General features: G+C 38.6%; 1 protein-coding gene across 9 annotated transcripts in view; it reads right to left on the bottom strand.

The window, feature by feature from the left end:
* Positions 1 to 19,281, bottom strand: part of MEGF10 (multiple EGF like domains 10) — a 163,801-nt gene that overhangs the window by 75,592 nt on the left and 68,928 nt on the right. For all 9 annotated transcript variants that reach the window (XM_028493187.2, XM_055086732.1, XM_028493183.2 and 6 more), the window contains one exon: positions 10,087 to 10,179. In XM_028493187.2, the coding sequence (XP_028348988.1) occupies positions 10,087 to 10,179 (93 nt within the window). The remainder of the gene's footprint in view (positions 1 to 10,086; positions 10,180 to 19,281) is intronic.

Genomic DNA, 19,281 nt, shown 5'->3' with positions numbered 1-19,281 from the left:
AAGAAGGAAAAAACAGGTTTTTTTCTTATCTGCCCTGAGGAAGTTTTCAAGTATTTAAAAAAAATTCTTTGACACAATCACAAACAATAAGAAATTTGATATAGTCATGAAAGATACCAGACTATATATTAAACCAGAGCACTTAATTTTAGCCAATTAACAGCATAACCTTATGAGAGGAAATGTACATGGCTTTACTAAAATCAGGTATTAGTCTCCTTGATTTTACAGGTAAGGTAAAACCTTTCCTCTTTTGAGGGTGAAGAGCCGTCTACGAACACAACTTCTTCCAAGTTTATGGAAACAACATCTAGTTCATCTTGCCTGGCTTCTACAATCTCACTGCAGCTGCTAGTTTATGGGAATTCACTAAGGATGAATGAGCCTGCATTGCACACAGCCAAGGTGGATCCTGAAGCCACTGGAGCCTGAGCTCCCTTAAGGCCACTGAAGGAAGGACTTCAGGTCATGCCCTTTCTCTAGAAGACCTTTGACCATGTCCTCCTTGACTTCTCCAGATGCTTTGCCTATATATTTGTAGTTGGACTTCCAATCCCTCTATTAAACTGAAAGCATTTGAAAGAAGAGGCAGTCTTTCATCTCTCATATCTCATGTTTATATCTATTACTGCTCCTGGAACATTTATGCCTTCATTCCTTCCTTCCACAAATATTTATTGAGAATCACTGGGTGCCCAGCACTGTGCTAGACATTAGGTGAATAAATTAGCTAGGCAGCAGTGAATAAAACAGACAAAATTCACGTTTCTATGGGCCTTCTATCCTGGAGGGGAATACAGACAAAAAAACAAAACCAAACAAACAAACAAACAAATGAAGTATTTTCAACTAGTGCCATAAAAAAACGTTAAAAAGACGACGTAATAGATAGTTATGGGAGAATATTCTTTATGTAGTCAGGGAAAGCCTCTCCTGGTGGTGACACTTAGATTGAAAGTTCGTTGACCTAAATTAGAAGCCAGCCACATAAAGTTCCAGGGAGGAGAGTATTCCAGGCGGAGGAAATATCAAGTGCAGAGGCAGAAATGAAGCTACTGTGTTCCAAGAAAGGTAGGCAGAGGCTGAGCAGTGTGGTACCCTGAGCAAGCAGTGGGATGAGAAGGGGCCGGGAAGGTAGGGAGGGACAGATCAAACAGGGCTTGCTGGGTCATGTCAGGGCTCTGGCGTTTATTCTAACTATAATGGGAAATACTGAGGAGTTTGGGGAAGGGGAGTAGCATGCTCTGAAGTGCATTTTTACAAGATCACTCTGGTCTCCATACAGAGAACTGACTGGAGGGGGCTAAAGTAGATGCAACAGTAGGGAGACTATTGTGATCACCAGCTAAGAAAGGACGGTGGCTTGGATTTGAGTGGCAGGAGTAGAGAGTAGGAAAAGGTTAGATTATCTTATATTTTGAGGTTGAACCAAGATTTTCTGAAAAAAAGATGTAGAGGGAGACTACACAAAGTTAAAAAAAAAAGTAAAAAATATCAATAAATGATGTGTGTGGAGTGGAGTTAAATAAAGACAGCCCAGCCTTGTCTTTACAGCATGTGAACCAACTAGTGCAAGTAACATAAACATCTATAGTGTTCTCACTGTGCCCTGAGCAATATGAACCAGACGTGAATTCATCTGGTAAGGACATTAATGGTCAGAGGTTGGAGATAATGCAAAAAACTGCACCAGGGCTCTGTCTGGGGAGCCTCCTGGCAAGCAACTGTGGACAAAGAGAGGCTCCTGCTCAAAAAGGGTGTGGCCTGCTGGGCGAAACGAGATGCCCACAAAGAGCCCCTCCATCCATTCTCCAGTCCACAGACCGGTCTGATGTGAAGTCTGGTGGAAGGCACAGTTGTCACACAAGGAATTGTAAGTAAGTACCATTTACTGAGCCATTATCATGCCACCAGGCACAGTGCTGAGTGCTGAGTACTCAGCAGGTGTTGTGTCATTTAATTCTAACAAGCATATGACAGAGATACTTTGAACCTTATTTTAAGCTAAGGAAAGTGAGGCATAGAAACAGCACAGAATGGAGAGGCACTAAGTCTACTGTCATTCAGTTCCAACAGGGAGTTGGGTGGGTGGAGGTGGAAGAGATTGTCTGCCCCTCCAGAGAGTAACCAACAAAAGCCCAGGTTTCAGACTCCTTCACAAAGGCAAAACCAGCAGCTTCTGTGTGTGACCTCTATCAAGATCCTCGGGCAGTCCATCAGTGAAATTGCTTTCGGGCAGTTCTGATGAGCCATTCATCCCAAGCTCAGTCCTTCCTACCTGTCATCAATGTCCAGCCCCTATGCCAGTGAACCCAAATGATCCACTCTTATTCTGCTGCTCCATCAACCTGATTTCTAAAGTAATTCTGACAGGGTGATGGGTATGTTAACGACTTGCCGTGAGGACTGGGCTCCGGTGACTTCTCTCCCCAGACAACATCGATCCTCTGTTGTATCCAGTCAATAGACCTTTACAGCAGACTTTGCTGGCGAACAAGTCAGCTTTTTGTGCCCTACAATTTCTGGCTTGTAATACCCTTCTAATGGATTCCCCCATTCGAATATCCTGCAGGCAAATTCTTATTACTTATTCCGAGCAGCACAGCGTGCTTGCTTTATCTAAAGGTTATCAGTATTCTTAATGTTGTATCTGAAAATGTGTGAGCTAGTCTGGCCTCCTAGGCATGTTTTCACTACTTCCAAGTACATTTAACCAGAAATGCTATTGGTGACTAAATAAACCCCAGTTTGGATTTTCTAGACCAAAATTAATTTCCATTTTTTGTTTCTAATTGGTACTAATGTCAAAAGCCTAGGGAACAAGCATTTGAAAACTACTTGCTGGCTGCTGGCTGATTTAGGACTCTCCATGTGTTTTTGGATGTGCCCTATAGCCAGAGGAGAAATAAATTTCTCTGTAGACCTTTAGAAAATCATAAATAGAATTATATGGGTTGAGAGAACAAATGTATTATTGCTACTCATACAAAAGGTTTAAAGGGTTTCCAAAACAAAGAAAGATCTCAGGGATTGCAGACACATATTTATGAGAGTAAATCACACATAGAATCATAGGTTTGAAAGGGATCGTAAATACAATCTTGCCCAACATTCTTAATGTTACAAATGAGAAAATTACAAACGCATCCAACCAAATTGGTGTCATTTTAAATGACATGTTAGTGTGCCCTCAACACCTCTCAGGAACTTCTGTTTTGCTATTTTGTCTGGTGGTATCAGTCCTGCCTCCTGCTCTCATTCACTGACCCTTGTCACTTTCACCAAATCTCCTTTCCAGCTCCAGGAGGCACCAGATCCTTATTAAAATTACTGGCTGTGGGCTTCCCTGGTGGCGCAGTGGTTGAGAGTCCGCCTGCCGATGCAGGGGACACGGGTTTGTGCCCCGGTCCGGGAAGATCCCACATGCCGCGGAGCGGCTGGGCCCGTGAGCCATGGCCACTGAGCCTGCGCGTCCGGAGCCTGTGCTCCGCAACGGGAGAGGCCACAACAGTGAGAGGCCCGCGTACCGCAAAAAAAAAAAAAAAAAAAAAAAAAAAACCAACTAAAATTACTGGCTGTGAATGAGATGCGAGTCTGGTTCCACTATTTACCAGAAGCATAAACTTAGGGAAGACACTTAATTTTTCTGTGCCTCCATTTTCTCATCTGTAAAATAGGAACAAGAATTGTAACCATCTCATCTGTTGAGCATTAAATGAGTTAGTTCCTGTAAAGCCATAAAGCCCTTACAAAGATTCTTGGCACATACTAAGCTCTCAATAGAGGAGAACTATTGCTGTCATCATCATTATCAACGTGCCCAACTTCTGCTCCCCTTGATATCAGCAGATTATCTCTTCCCCAGTTTACCAAGAGAAAAAAGGTCATCAAATATGAACTTACTCAGATCCTCCTCCCCACTGCCCGTGAGCTCCTGAGCCCAGAAACCTATCGACATCCTGCCTGCCACTCTTTCCTCCCTCGTTTTGTTGGGAATGGGAAGTACTTCATGCTAATCCTTCCATCGGTGTCAGGATCTCATCCGTCTTCTCAGGAACTGTGTTCCCTCGATTAAATGACCTCTCAATTCAATCTCCAGACTCTGTCTTTTCTTTCACCATCCTCTCAGCCTCTTTCACCTTAAAATACAATCAAAAGCAAACAAACAAGCACCAAACTTTCTCTTGAGCCTACATTTGTCTTTTACTAACTCCCTATCTCTTTGCCCTTCCTTGTTGACTTCCCAGTTAAGTTTCTGGAAGAGGAGTCTATGCTTTAGCATCTTTGCATCACCCCTCACACCACAGCAGTCTGCTTTCTGTCCCCAGCACAACATTAGGCCCTTCTTTCTAGTCCAGCCAGAAAACCTCTCACCACTTTACCCACCACCATTTATAGCTTCCTCAATCCACCTCTTCTCCTGAGGCTGTTCTCTTTCTCAGGACGAGATATTTACAAGTCTGTCTACTTTCCTCCAGGCTACGAGCTCTATGGGACCAACAACTATTCCTCATTGGTTTCTTTATCTGCAGCATCCAGCACAGTTCCTTGCACACAGTATTCAATGAAAGTTCAAACTATGAACACATGAATGACCTTCTCAGAATCATACATTCAATCTCATTAAATGAAACAAACATTTACTGCTCTCCAATCACATGCCAGGCACAGTGGGGGCTAAAGACATTGACATGACACAGCCCCTGCCCTCCAGGAGTTGTTTATCATCCAGTGAAGGAGGAAGAGAAATACAGGACTGATGAACAGACAAGAGATATTGATGGAGGAGGAACAGAGAGAGAACAGGAAAGAGGAGGAAAGAGAGAACTGGAGCTAAGATAATGTCACATAGGCTAGGGTATTCTTTAGGAAGCCAATAGAAGTAAAATACATGCATGCTTTTTTTTAAAAAAAATCATTTAATCAAACCTAAAAAGAGGTAGTATCCCCAAGTCAGTCAAATAAATCATGATTTCACTTCAAGCAAACAAATCATGTTCAGTTCTCTGACACACCTGGTTTTTCATACAGAAAATACATTGAGACCCAGGAACACTGACTGTATACCATATAAAGGAATCCGTCCATCCACTGACAAGAACACTGACTGTATACCATATAAAGGAATCCGTCCATCCACTGACAAGGTAAACAGTCATACTAAACCTCCAAGGGAAGCCTTTTTAAATTTGTGCTTGTGAAGGTACTGTCAGACTCTTAATTTCCCATGTATATTGGGAAGGAAAAAATATACAGAGAGATAGCCATGAAAACGAGTTACTCTTCTGGCTGGAATGATTGATCCTGATCATCACAGGGAAACTGGGCTGCTGCTGCATAACGGGAGAAAGCTGAACTGTGTCTGGAACCCAAGGGATCCTGTGGGGCACCTCTTGGTACTTCCATGTCCGGTAGTAAAGGTTAATGGAAAGTGTCAACAACCAATAAAAGGCAGAACAACTGAGAATTCAGATCCTTCAGGAATGGAGGTTTGAGTCACTCCTCCAGATGAAGAACCGTAAGTAGCTGAGGTTTGGGCTGAGAGGGAGAAATATGAAATGGGGAAGAAGGAGGCCATACATACAAGTACAGCATGTGATTAATTACAGAAAAGAGGCCTGTAGTCGTTTTTAACATTTCTCTTTGCTTGCTACATCTATGTGTTTATTTGTAGAAGCTACTTTCTTTTTTTCTGCTCTTTGCATTTTTATTTAATTTTATATAAAGTAAAAGTTGTTGGACGATAACTTTAGTATCTAGGTAGCAAAATGTTCTGTGGTACTTCAGCTGAATTTCAGAAAAATTAATATAACCAGCAATGGATACCATCACTGTTGGGACTTGCATCTCCTCATTTTGGGAAAAGAGTAAGAACATCTTAACTTGTAAGATGTCAGGCTGTATTTTATTAGATGGAAATGCAGAGTCGTTTTGTTGATGTATAAGAATTCAAATGTGTGTAGAAAGGTGCACAGAAGAGCTGAGTAAACAAGGGAGGGGACTGGACCATTTATCACTTTATTGTCTCTCAGGGCTAAATTTATCCTTCATTTTTAGCTACAAAAATGGATGTGGGCCCTTTAAGTACTCTTCCTTTGCCAGCTGGCTGACTGTTAAGCATTTTCTGTAGGGTGCCGGAGAGACACTGTAGGAGGAAGGTGTTGCCCATCATGGTTCTAGTGTGCCAGCTCAACTGACTCCGGAAGTGCCCGTGGCTCTTCCAGCACCCAGCCCCTGCCCTGTCAGCACAGTGGGAGTGGCTTCTCCAGCACGGGCAGCTTCTTCAGCATCCAGCTCCTACAGTGCACTGTGGCTAGCAGCACCCATCAGCCAGCAACTTCCCCTGGCATTCCCCCTTGGGCTTTTTTGTAGCAGAGTGCTTCTGGTAAGACACTTCTCCAGAACAGCTTTCTCAAGCAACCTATAGAACAGATTTCTAGCAAGTTCCAGAAAGCAGATTTCCAGCAAGTTTCACTAGGGGTGTACCATGGCAGTTTCTCTGCCATTCAGTGAGATGTGGCTGTGCTCTAACAAGGTCTGCATCACACCGTTAGTGGGGCTTCCTCTTTGGGTGTTCTATTTCAGCCCTAGGAGGAGTGGATGCTCCTTATTTCTGCCATTCCTATATTCTTTTGAGTGTTATCTACTTTCTACTAGCCAGTCTCTACACAAAATTCGTGTTATAGTTAATGATTCTTTTTAATAAACTTTCCCTGCTCAAGTTACTATGTGTTCCAGGAGCAACGAGCACACCAGCACCCAGATCTTGGTTTCTAAATACCATTCTCCAATGGCTCATTCTAGGACTGAAGCAGGAAAAACACAAAGTGAGCTTGGAGTATCCTACAGTAGCAGAAAGTAAGGAACTGCTCAAAAGATCAAACAAAACAAAACGACCAAACAAAAGGACAATGGCGTGTGAAAAGGACACAGAAGCGACCTAAAAGAACTCTCAGTTGCCAAAGCTGGAACAATTTAAGCAACAAAATAAACAATATAATATTGACTTCTCATGTAAATATATATAAGTCCACACTGATATAAATAAATGATTGATTAAATGGGAGACAATAAATAAATCTTCCTTATAGAATATGTCCAGATAACATATGTAGATATTCTCCCCCTCAAAACCATGGAGGTTAATCTCTACCCTTCATCCTTGAGGGTAGGCTAGACTTAGTGACGTATTCCCAGAGAAAAAGGAAAGGAAAAATAGTAACTTTATGTGGAGAAACCTGGCAAACACTACACATCACCGAATGATGAAGGTTAACCGAGTGATGACACCATCAGTGCTGTCATGTGAATATCATCATACCCCTGATATGATATAATGAGACAGGCACTTCAACTCTGTGGTATTTTCATAACCTGTACCCCTAGTCTAGTCTAGTCATGAGGAAAACACAGACTGGGGGACATTCTGCGAGATATCTGGCCAGTTCTCGTCAAGGTTGTCAAGGTTATGAAAAACAAAGACTGAGCAATTGTCACAGACCAGAGGGGACTGGGGAGATGTGAAAATGCAGTGCAGTGCTCAAGACTAGATCCTGGAACAGAAAGAGGACATTAATGGAAAAAATAATAAAATCCAAATAAAGTCTAGAGTTTGTTTAATAGTAATATACTAGTAAGGAACTAACTGGTAGTGTATTCATGCCAATTTCTTTTGGCAATTAGTTTTGCCAAGCTAATGGTAACTTAATATGTTGAGGGAAAAACTGGATGGAAGTGTATGGAAACTGTCAACTCTCTTTGTAACTCTTCTAAAATTGTTCCAAAATGAAAGGTTTACTCAAAAAAATTATTGCAGTTTCTGTCTCTTGATTGGACCCTGACTAATACAAGGAACTGGTGTCATTTAAAAAGCAATCATTTTCTGGCTCTAACATATATTATCAAATATATGCATAACAATAACCAGAGAGGAGGGGGCAGAGAGATAAAAATCCTTGGGAATTAGGCCATTTTAACTCTGCTACTTAGTAGATTACTAGAGTGTGCATTTGCTTCAAGAATTATCTGGCCAAGAGTAACTAAATTACACACCTCCTAATGAGTGATATTAGGGTAACAGCTATAGACAAAACCCAGATAACAAAATTCAGTGCTCTGGCTCAGAATAGCATTTTCTTAGGTGCTTAAAAAAGGTGTCAGAAATGTTTTCTAAGAACATCTTTAAGGCCTTCAGATATCTGTCCACATTTATTTATGCTTCTGTTCATGATAAAGCCAAAACATAAGCTGTGGAGAATAAACTAAAAGTCACCTCAATATCATCATCCAGGATTGAAAGAACATGTGTTGTCAGAATTCTAGAGGCTTCATTCAAAAGTCAGTCAACTCCAAAATAAAACAACAGTTTGTTTTCTAGAAGGCCTAAATCAGTTCTAGAGAGTCTGAAACCCATGTAGACCTTTTGTTTTGTTTACACACTCTTTAGTCTGATCTCTTAGTTTGAGGTAGGCTGCAGTTCTTAGGGGACAAAGTATGACTGCAACTAACATTATTCTACAGTATTCTCACCCTGAAATTAGTAACAAATCTCATTTCTCAAATGAAGAATATAGCCACTCTTCTCTTTCCCAATGGTTTATATAATAATGTTATTTTTCTTCCAAATGTGTAGGCACAACTGATCTTTAAGTTAGAAAAGTCAATGAAAGCAACAATGCATTTGAGGTCAGTTGGCCAGAAAAATGGACATGAGCCAGATCCCACATCCCAAACATTTTGCCTCAACGGCATGTGAACGAAGTGCCCTCTCTCTTCCTGATCTCTAACAGAAGGCTAACAAAACCCTGGAAGACAGTTACCCATTGGAATGGGAAGCCTGTTGGGGCAGAAAGATGCACGCACGCGCGCGCACGCGCGCGCACACACACACACACACACACACACACACACACTCTCCCTGTTTAGGACACGATAAAAAGGCTCTTTCACATGGAATGTTCTATGCACAGACAGCATAAGGACCTCCCCTGAAGATGCTGTTTTAGAGGCAGTCAAGAGATCACAAGTCTAAAACAAGTAGTTCTAACAAGATGAAGAGTAATCTCCCCAAATCCAAATGGAAGCAAGTAAAAATTCTTAAAACAAGCTTATCTACATAGCTTGAAGTTCTTTTGGACTAGTTTCAGAAAATTCTTTGGTAGCAAGGAGGACAAAGTTGTGTTGTCACGAGAGTCTGCTAATTTTTAAAACTATTTTTCCCTTTCTCTAAATGTAAATGTTTCATGCATTACAATTTAGTTGCACTTCAATTCCTTCTCACATTTTTCAAGGCAAAACGAAGTATAAAGGAACAGGAAGAGTGCACAATTACACGCACAGCAAGGAGTTAGCCAGAAAACCTAAGTTTTAACTGTGAAATTTAGAAAAGCAACTGTATTACATGACATTCCATCATTTAATCCTCATAATAATGAACACAGGATTTTAAATGCAATCTGCTTATAGTCCAAAACACCATCATTTTACTATTATAATTCTAACATAATGGAGAAAAATTATATACTATATTATGAATTGATTTAATACCTAAATGTTCATGAATTTTCATTTATTACCAATAATTCTCCCCAGTAATCTGAGCAAGTACTTATTATTTGCACCTCAGAATTCAAAGATAAATATGTTAAACATTGAAAATATCAATTTTACTTCTGCTTTAGAACCAACAAGCGGTAAGTTTTCATCACCAAGAAAATATGTTAGATAAACAAACAAGTGAAAACAGACACAGGAATACAGTGGCTGTGTTACCACAACTGCCTTACTGAGTTAAGGAATCTAACTTCTGGACCCTACCCTGGAAAATGCATGGATATTCACAGAAGTACCAGAATCAGATGATTGAAATCTTCTTTCCAAGTACCTTTCTTTATACTCTATTCATAACAGTTCTGTGTATAATACATGTAGAGATTTAAAAGAAACGGTATTCGTGAGTTGGATTGGGAATCTACACCACGTTCTGTATTGGGATGAAGAGGAAAACCTGTGGCTCATGTAATCTGCAGACAAGAGGCCCATACAGCAAAAACATCCGGAGACAGACAACAACAGGTGGAAACTTACCACTGGAGCAGTTGGTCCCACCCCAGCCAGGCTCACACTGACAGGTGTTTGGAGCAATGCAGCGACCGTGGACACATTTATCAGCACAATGGGCTGTCAGAGAGAAAAATCAATCAAATAAGGAAAGTTGGCACAAGAAAAAAACCCCAACAACACAGCTGTTTCACATCTCAGTCTCAAGTATCACTTAAAAACAACATGCATGCTTGATAATTTTCTTCAATCCGTTCCTCAGCCCTCTTACAGTCCTCTGTGTAACCAAACAATTCCCCTTCTTATTTTGATACTTCCAAATAAATTCTTTCATTTCTACTATATAATTCTACTTCATGCTAAATTAGCAAAGAAGTTTCAAGGAAAATTGCCTAATCCACTTTTTAAAAAAATTATCAGTGACTACCAAATATATCCTCTTTGTTTCAGGAAGAGCGTATATGGATGCACAAACAAACCACAAAGCAAGATCTCAGGACTCCAGGGCGACAAGAGTAGTCTGAAAGGTATTCCCTTTATACAATACCTTCACTAGAAACAATAGTCAAATTTCTTTGTGCATATGTTATTCACAACCATGACACAGCAGACTTAGATGCCCTTTTTTGTTGAGAAGAATATTCGAAAAATGTCACCCAGGTCTTTAGGAAATAGTAAATCTCAATTCCTCTTTTGTTAGTGAATATCACTGGTGTGACCCATCCCATGAAAATAAGGGGTATCATTGCAAACATGGGTGGATGAGTAGTCTGATGATTTCCAAAGGAAAGCTCAGTGGGCGGATAGAAAAGGATCAGAAATATGTTGTGTTGAACATCAGCATTATCCTCAACATTAGTGCCACTCAGGTTGGTTAAATCTTCTTTAAAATACCTGGATATATGAGTAATTTTGAGAACAACTTGGAAGAGTTTGGATTTTAGATGTTCCAGAATTTCATTTAAGGATGGGATAAGGTATTCTATGCTTTAGAGATAAGTTTTATTAATTCATGTCTTATTACAAAAGTAAAACAGGTCTACTGTCCAAACATAAAATACCAATAAGCAAAATAAACCTCTCTCTTAAGGAAAAAAAAAGAGAATAATAATATTTTTCAATTTGCCTTCCCACTTAATATAATGAGAAAAAAATCTTTCTATGTCATTAAATATTCTTTTGTGTGATTTATATACTGTGTGTAAGTCTATATTGTGTATATATATTTATATATGTTGTATATATATGTTGTGTATATATACGTATATATAGTATAGGATATACGTATGTAATATATATATTGCTGGACCAAAAGTGATAATCACTTCTAAGGTTTATATCAAAAAGATTTAGACATGAAGCGATATAAATGAAAGGCATTTTAGATGAAGAGAAAGCAAAAGCAAGCAGTAGAAAGAAAAACAAATGGAAATGAGAAGACGTTTGGGTGCAGTGTTTGGAGCAATAGCTTTGGAAAGAGAGAGACACTTTGAAAACCAAACTAAGGTGTCAGGACTTTATTCTGAGAATTAACTGGGAATATTCTAATGAAAGATATAAATTTGTTATAAGAAAGAAACTACCAGGTAGGTCACCTGATGAGTACACTGCAACAAAATGAAGTGACCAAAATTTCAGGAAATACACATTTATGTCCTATTACTAGAATAATTCTTTAGCATCCAGGCAATTTGGTGAGGGGTATCAGGCCAGATGAGCTAGAGATTTTGACATCTTCCAAGGAGATGCTTAGCAACCTCATAATACTTGATACAATTACGTATTTAATTATAATGAGAAGCAAAATCTGCCTGTAACATATGAACACACTGCCCTACAACATGTTGACTTCTGCTGCCAGGTTAAGTCGACATGTGCTAATCTCAGGGTTCAGTGCCTCCAGCCATTTCTATGCATGTTTGATATTGCATATGGGTCATTCATTCAAAAGGCCATAGCTCTATACTGTTATTTCTTAAAATTTAGCTATACATGTATAAACCAGCAAAATACCATAACTAGAGTATGCAAGGTTCAACTAAATGCCACAGAAGGCCCAGTTCTAATTGTGTAGGGCATGTTCTGGACCCTGTATCACACTGTTTCATGGTAGCCAGGACACCCCCTTCTTACAGAGAGTGCTGGCACCCATTGTAAATACGTAAATTTGACCGTGCTTGGTCTAACTTGTCTTATGTACTGATGGCATCTATGCTTGCAACATACTGTTAGTGATCAGCCTTCAGACATCAAACTCCCAATTTATGCTGCGTCAAGATACTAAAACTATTTAAAATTCTGTTTGTATATTTTGAGAAGTTTTAAAAATCAGATACTAGATCTCTTTAATATGAAACCAGAATTTTCTGATAGTGTGTATCTAAAAGAAAACACAGAAATTGGATAAGATGGTTGATGAAAAGAAGTATCATTCATATCCTCAAATTTCAAATTTTTGTGCTTATTTAAAATACTCTTGTTGGTCTCACCCATTAATTTTACACTAAGAAAATGTTATAAATGTTAACTTATAAGGTATAACTATATTAATAAAACACTACTTTGTCTTTATATCTTAGGCATCTACACATAATTTCATTTGATAGAAAAAACAGTTCCACTATTTGAAACTTGGAAAATCTCTGGGTTCCCAGGACACTGGATTGGATGACAGCAACCTGGGGTTTCCTATCTACAAATAGCGGGTGGCCAGGAGAGGAAGGTTTTGGGGGGTGTTCCATGGGAAGGTCTCAATTTGCTCCTCACCTTTTTTCTGTCTCCTTTCATTTTCTCACTCCTTCTCTTCCTTTTCACCTTCTTTTACTACACATCTTTCTCTCCCCTAAACTACTTCCTTGATATGCACAGTCACCATACAGAATGCAGATTAAACTGTGGTTTTAGTTGTAGTTGTGTTGGCTCTTAGCCCCTGAGTAACCCCAAAAGATTTCCACTGTACCCACCTGAATCAACCAGAAAGAAAGGTAAGCCAGAGCAAACAGGTCTAGAACCTTTCCTCCAATATCAAGATGGCCTTTACTAAAATGGGTAAAGAAATGCATGATAAGCTAAACCTGGGTCCCAGAAGATTAGGAAACAGAATTGCTTATGCTTGGATACCAATTGATTGTTTTTTGTTACTCTTGTTTTGTTGATTACAAAAAAGGATATTAAGTGAATTTCTATATGTAAAAATCAAAGGAGATCTGCTTCAAAATGCTTTGAGATTGCTGAATAATCATACAAATACTCTCATGTTTGACTCCTGATTATATGAACTTTGTGTTTTATTAAATAAACACCAAGAAGTCCAGCCAACTGTAATAGATGGATAAAAATCCTGTCATGGTAATTTTAAAATCTAGATTTTTTTCTATGAAAACCTTGAAATAATAACATTTGGCTAAAGTCTGAAGCAAAACGTAAATAGATAGTTAGAAGTAAACAAATTAGTCTGTAAGTTAATTAGAAATTGGAAGGGGCAATCTGCTTTCCTAATGATTTTTTTTCTTAATTAAAGCTAGAGTCAAAGGAATCAACTTGATGCATTGAAGCCTAAAGTCAAATAATGATCTAAGTAATGGAAAATATTATTGGTACGGATTCTCAAAGGAAAGAACACAAAATTCTCCTGCCGTGGTACAGAATCTCCACATGACATTAGGCTGTCACACAAGTGCCATCTCTGTTCCATGCCCTATCCCACAGCTTGGGACTCTCCACATTTGGCAGCAGCTCTCACCAAGCACCCACAAGACCAGTGGGAGCAAAGAGAGACAACAGAGGAGAAGAGAGCAAGCTAGAAAACTCTGTGTTCTCTGATGTTCCAACTCTCCAAGTTGCAGTAACACTAACCATGGCATATGTGGTGACAAATACAGAGCCTGCCTCTAGGAAACTGACTGAGCTAGATCCCTTCCCTAGCTTCATCTTTCCTCTTTTAGCCTCAAATGCCACCTACTCTGGGTGCTGAGTTTTATGACTAACAAACTCCACGTGAGAACCCAAGGTGGGTTAAAGACAGGAATTTGTCATATAGAAAATTCCAAAGTCAGCTGGAAACGAGAAAGGGAACAGAGGTCTCCTGTAGCAAATGTTCAATAGCTTAGATTTCAAGGACAAGCACAAAAGAACTATCCTAAGTATGGCTTTCTCATCCATGGAAACTGTCATTTTATTCCCTACCCTATTCTTATTTTTAAAAGGGCAATTAAAACCAGGAAAATGCTAGCAAAGACAATCTATCCAATATGATTCTTTTTCACATCTCTCTTTAAGAAAATCATTAATATCACATTCTGAGTTTTCAGTAATCTTTTATAGAGATCAGATGTAAGCTGAATATGTGGACCCATACTTGGTACACCGCTGCAGACACATCAAGTTGCAAGGAGCAGCCAAGGCATCTTCTCCCTCAAGAACTGGGGGCAAGAGACACTGATGAGAAGAACATGCCACATCTATGAATTGAAAGCTGTGGACAGCCTGTTTGCCTGATAGACAGGTGAGGACTGACCCAATGACCCTGGAATCTTCTCTAATTAGGCTCCTATTTCAGCCTTAGCTCCTAAATCCATTTAAATCCCATTACCAGTGACATGGATCTCATTCCTTTCACTTGTAAATATTTGCCTTTAACACTGAGAGCTACTAACTATACTCAATAGTTTTCTCTTCTGCCATATACATTGCCCTTTGGATTTACACCTACAGTATGGCAGAAAGGTGAAAGTAAGAGTGGGCAGACTAAAGACTCCTTTAAACCAATTGTATCTCTAAACACAGTACCTACTGTGTCCTAGAGGATATACTATAATCAATGCATTTAAGTTAATTTGAAAAATGTTTCCATGATCAAAGTATCTCTTGAAAATAACTGTCCAATAGAAACACACACCTTCCACCTAATACATCTTTCCCCAAAAGTGTCTTTTATCTTGATGTCATGAATAAAGAGCGTAAGTGACAAATCTTATTTTTGCTCATTTTTTATTCGGAGTTGCTACAGAGGAACATAGATTTTTAGAGTTAAAGGTGCCTTTACTGAAAGTCATTTCCGCATTTTTCAGGCAAGAAAATGGGGACTGGGAAAATGGAATGATTTTCCCAATATTTGCAGCTGGCATTAGAGGCAGAAGTAGGAGTGAACCCAGGTGCCTGAATCCCAGTGGACCAAAACTTCTGATGAGTTTTGATGGCAGTGGGGAGGCAGGAGGGAAAAGAATGGTAGTAGCTGTGCTGGGTCAGATATTAGGGCAGGTGTACTGGACAACTGCGAGTCGGGAGTTAGAAGATTCAAATGAGGAAGAGAAAGAAAGCAGAGAGTTGACTCCTAAGATAAACTTTACGCACTACATACTTTTGTTTGAGGCCAATTACATGCAAAGTCTTTACAAAAATCTAATTGCTACTACAGTATTCACTACAGACAGGAATCATTTAGTTTTCATATTTGCAGACATTACATTGTAACCTACCTTATTGTGTTTGTTTATAAAAAGGAAGAAAATTCCCTTTCCTTCAATTTAATATTTACTGAGGGAGCAGGCACATTACTAGGCACTACTGTGGATACAAAGATGGCAGACCAGGAACTCTTAGTCTGCAGAGGAGGTCAAATGCAGGCTCCACAAAACCTAACTGCAGAGCAGAATGCAGATGTAATCCAGAATTATGAACAAATACTCTGAACCATATTCAACAATTCCATTTATATGAAAAGTCTAAATAGGCAAAACTATAGAGACAGAAAGTGTATTAGTGGTTGTCTAGGGCTGGGAGGGACTGAGGGTGAATATGGGGTGATGGCTAATGGATACAGGGTTTTATTGAGGAAATAAAAATACTCTAAAGTTGATTGTGTGCTGATTGTACAACTCTGTAAATATGCTTTAAAAACTCCACTGAATTGTACACATTAAATAGTTGAATTGTACGGTATGTGAATTACATCTCAAAAAGTCATCATAAAAATACTGTGGCAGCTGAGGAAAGGGAGCCATTGATTCCAACCAGAGTGAGATCAAGGAGGGTCTCAGGAAAGAGAGAACATCTGAGCTGAAGAAGTAGACACCTTTGTAATAAAGCTGCAGGAAAGAGGTGCCAAAAGCAGCTGCCTCATACTCCATCCTCTTTTCATCCCATCCCCAAGGTTATATAACCCACTGCATAGGGTCAGGGGCTCTCACCCCACAGCCACCAGTGGTCCATATATGTGATGTGCATAGATTGCTGATCAGTCATGGAGAGTGAGAAAACACTGGAAGTCTACAAAGCTGCACTTGGTAAATGTATTTTTAAAAATCCATATCTAAAATTCCTTTCCTTCCATTCTTGATGGAGCTTTCATGGCTGTGAAGGACAAGTACAAAGAGTGATTACCAGCAGTGTCTTTGGTAGACATCTCTGATTGTATACTTAATGTCTAGTCTTCCTTTCACCTTTATAAACAGAATGCCACTTTCACCAGGGACAATGGTGTGACCAGCAATAAACCACATTTCCATCACTCTTTCTGGATTGATGTGTCCATGTGGAAACAGTATAGGGGGAGAGATCAATGGTAAGAGCAATCCCCCATCTCTTTCTTCTTCCTGATGCCAGGTGTGTAGACAAAAAGGCTGAATCTGCAGATCTGAGGGAAGGGCCCAGGGAATCATGGAACACTTTGCTCTGAATTTCTTGCATGGATGAATAAATGCCATAAACCACTCACTTCCAGACTTTTCATTACATAAAAATTAAAAATTCCTCTATATATGTTTCTATTTTTCAGATATCTACTTATCACAGCCAAACATGATTCCTAACATTCCTAACACTGCCCCTTTGGAAGATCTTTCTGGTGAGTCAGTTCCTAAATTGAAAAATATATATATATAATAGCAGAAAATAATTATCTCAAAAAATGTCCAAAAAGCACTTGGCAAAATCCAACATCCATTCCTGAAAAAAATTCTCTTGAACCCCTAGATTAGGAACAAGACAAGGATGTCTACTCTGATAATTTCTAGTCAGCATTGTACTGAAGGTTCTAGCAAGGTAATAATGCAAGTAAAAAGAAGTAAAAGACATCCAGATTGGGTGGGAAGAAGTAAAATTGCCTTTATTTATAGATTATTGAAATATATGTATGTATGTATAGAAAGTCTGATGGAAATCTACAAAAAAAGCTACTAAAATAATGAGAGTTTAACAAGTTTGCAGATAAAAACCAATATAAAATACTTAATTATACCTCTATATACTGGCAAGAAACAATCAGCAATTGAAATTTTAAAAGCCATTTATAATAACACCAAAAATATGAAAAACTTAGGGATAAATCTGACTACAGATGTGAAAGACCTATACACTAAGAACTAGCAACATTGCTGAGAGAAATTAAAGAATTAAGCAAAACTATCAACGAAAGTGACCCATTTGACATTTACAGAACACTCCACCCAACAACAGCAGAATATATGTGATATTTTAAATAGAGAGAGAGACATTATTTATGAATCAGATGACTCACTATTGTTAAGATCAATTTTCTCCCAAATAGATCGACAGATTCAATGCAATACCAGTCCAAATGCCAGCAGCTTGTTTGGTAGAAATTGACAACCAGATTTTAAAATTCATATGTAAATACAAAGTACCTACAATAGCCAAAATAACTTTGAAAAAGATAAAGGCTAATTCTACTTGATTTAAAGAGTTAAAAACTACAGTAATCAGTACAGTGTGACATTAATGTAAATATAGACAAACAGATCAATGGAATGGAACAGAGAGTCCAGAAATAAATCCAAACATGTATGGACAATTATACTTTGATAGAGGCACAAAGGTAATTCAGTGAAGAAAAAACAGTCTTTTCAACAATGCTGGAAAATTTGGATATCCATAGGCAAATAAATAAATATAGATATATAATTTTGCACCATATACAAATATTAACTCAAAATGAATCATAAACCTAAACATAAAACCTAAAAGTATACAACCTCTAGAAAAAAACATAGGAGAAAACCTTTGTGACCTTGAGCTGGCCAAAGATTTCTTAGATATGTCACCAAAAAATACAACTTGCAAAAGAATAAATTAATAAATTTATCCATCAAAATTAAAAACTTCTGCTCTTCAAAAAATACCATTAAGAGAATGAAAAGATTAAGTCACAGAATGGAAGAAATATTTATTTAAAAAATTAGCTGATAAAGAACTTGTATTCAGAATATACAAAAATACTAAAGAAGATAAACAGCTCAATTACAAATAAATAAATAGGCAAAAGATTTGCACACTTCACCAAAGAAGATGTACTAATGGCACATAAGCTCATGAAAAGATGCTCAATATCATTAGTCACTAGAACAGTATGAATTAAAACTACATTAAGATAATATTACATATCTATTCAAATGACTGAAATTAAAGACTGACTGTACCAAGTATTGGCAAGGATTAGAGGAATTGGAACTCTCATACATTGCTAGTGGACAACTACTCTGGAAAATTTTGTCAGTTTCTTAAATTGTTTATGGACATTTGGATTACTTCCAGTTTTGGGCTATTACAAATAAAGCATCTCTAAACACTATGTACAAGTACCAAATGATTCAGCTATCCCACTCCTAGGTATTACCCAAAAGAAATAAAAGCATAAGTCCATACAAAGACTTGTACACAAGTTCTCAGAGCAGCTTTATTTGTAGTTGCCAAAATCTGGAAATAATACAACTGTCCATAAACAGATGAAAGAATAAATAAGTTATGGTATATCTATACAACAGAATACTATACTACTCAGCCATAAAAAGAAACGAATCAATGGTACACATGACAATATGGATGAATCCAAAGTGATTATGCTGAGTGAAAGAGACCAGACATAAAAGAGAACACACTGTGATTCCATTTGTATAAAGCTCTAGCAAATGTAAACTAACCTGAAGTTACTGAAAGCAGATCAGTGGTTACCAGGGGGTGAGGGATGCAGGTAGGAATGGCTGGGAGGAATTACAAAGGGATGTGAGCAAATATCTGTATGTGATGAACAAGTTCACTATCATGACTGACATGATGATTTCATGGTTATAGACATATGTCAGTACCTATCAAATTGTACACTTCAATCTTGTGCAGGGCTTCCCTGGTGGCGCAGTGGTTGAGAGTCCACCTGCCGATGCAGGGGACGCGGGTTCGTGCCCCGGTCCGGGAGGATCCCACATGCCG

This window comes from Physeter macrocephalus, chromosome 8 (assembly GCF_002837175.3).
Source record: "Physeter macrocephalus isolate SW-GA chromosome 8, ASM283717v5, whole genome shotgun sequence".
In the NCBI taxonomy this organism is placed as follows: domain Eukaryota; kingdom Metazoa; phylum Chordata; class Mammalia; order Artiodactyla; family Physeteridae; genus Physeter; species Physeter macrocephalus.
The sequence above is the reverse complement of the archived record's forward strand: the minus strand, read 5'-3'. Positions and strand labels throughout refer to the sequence as shown.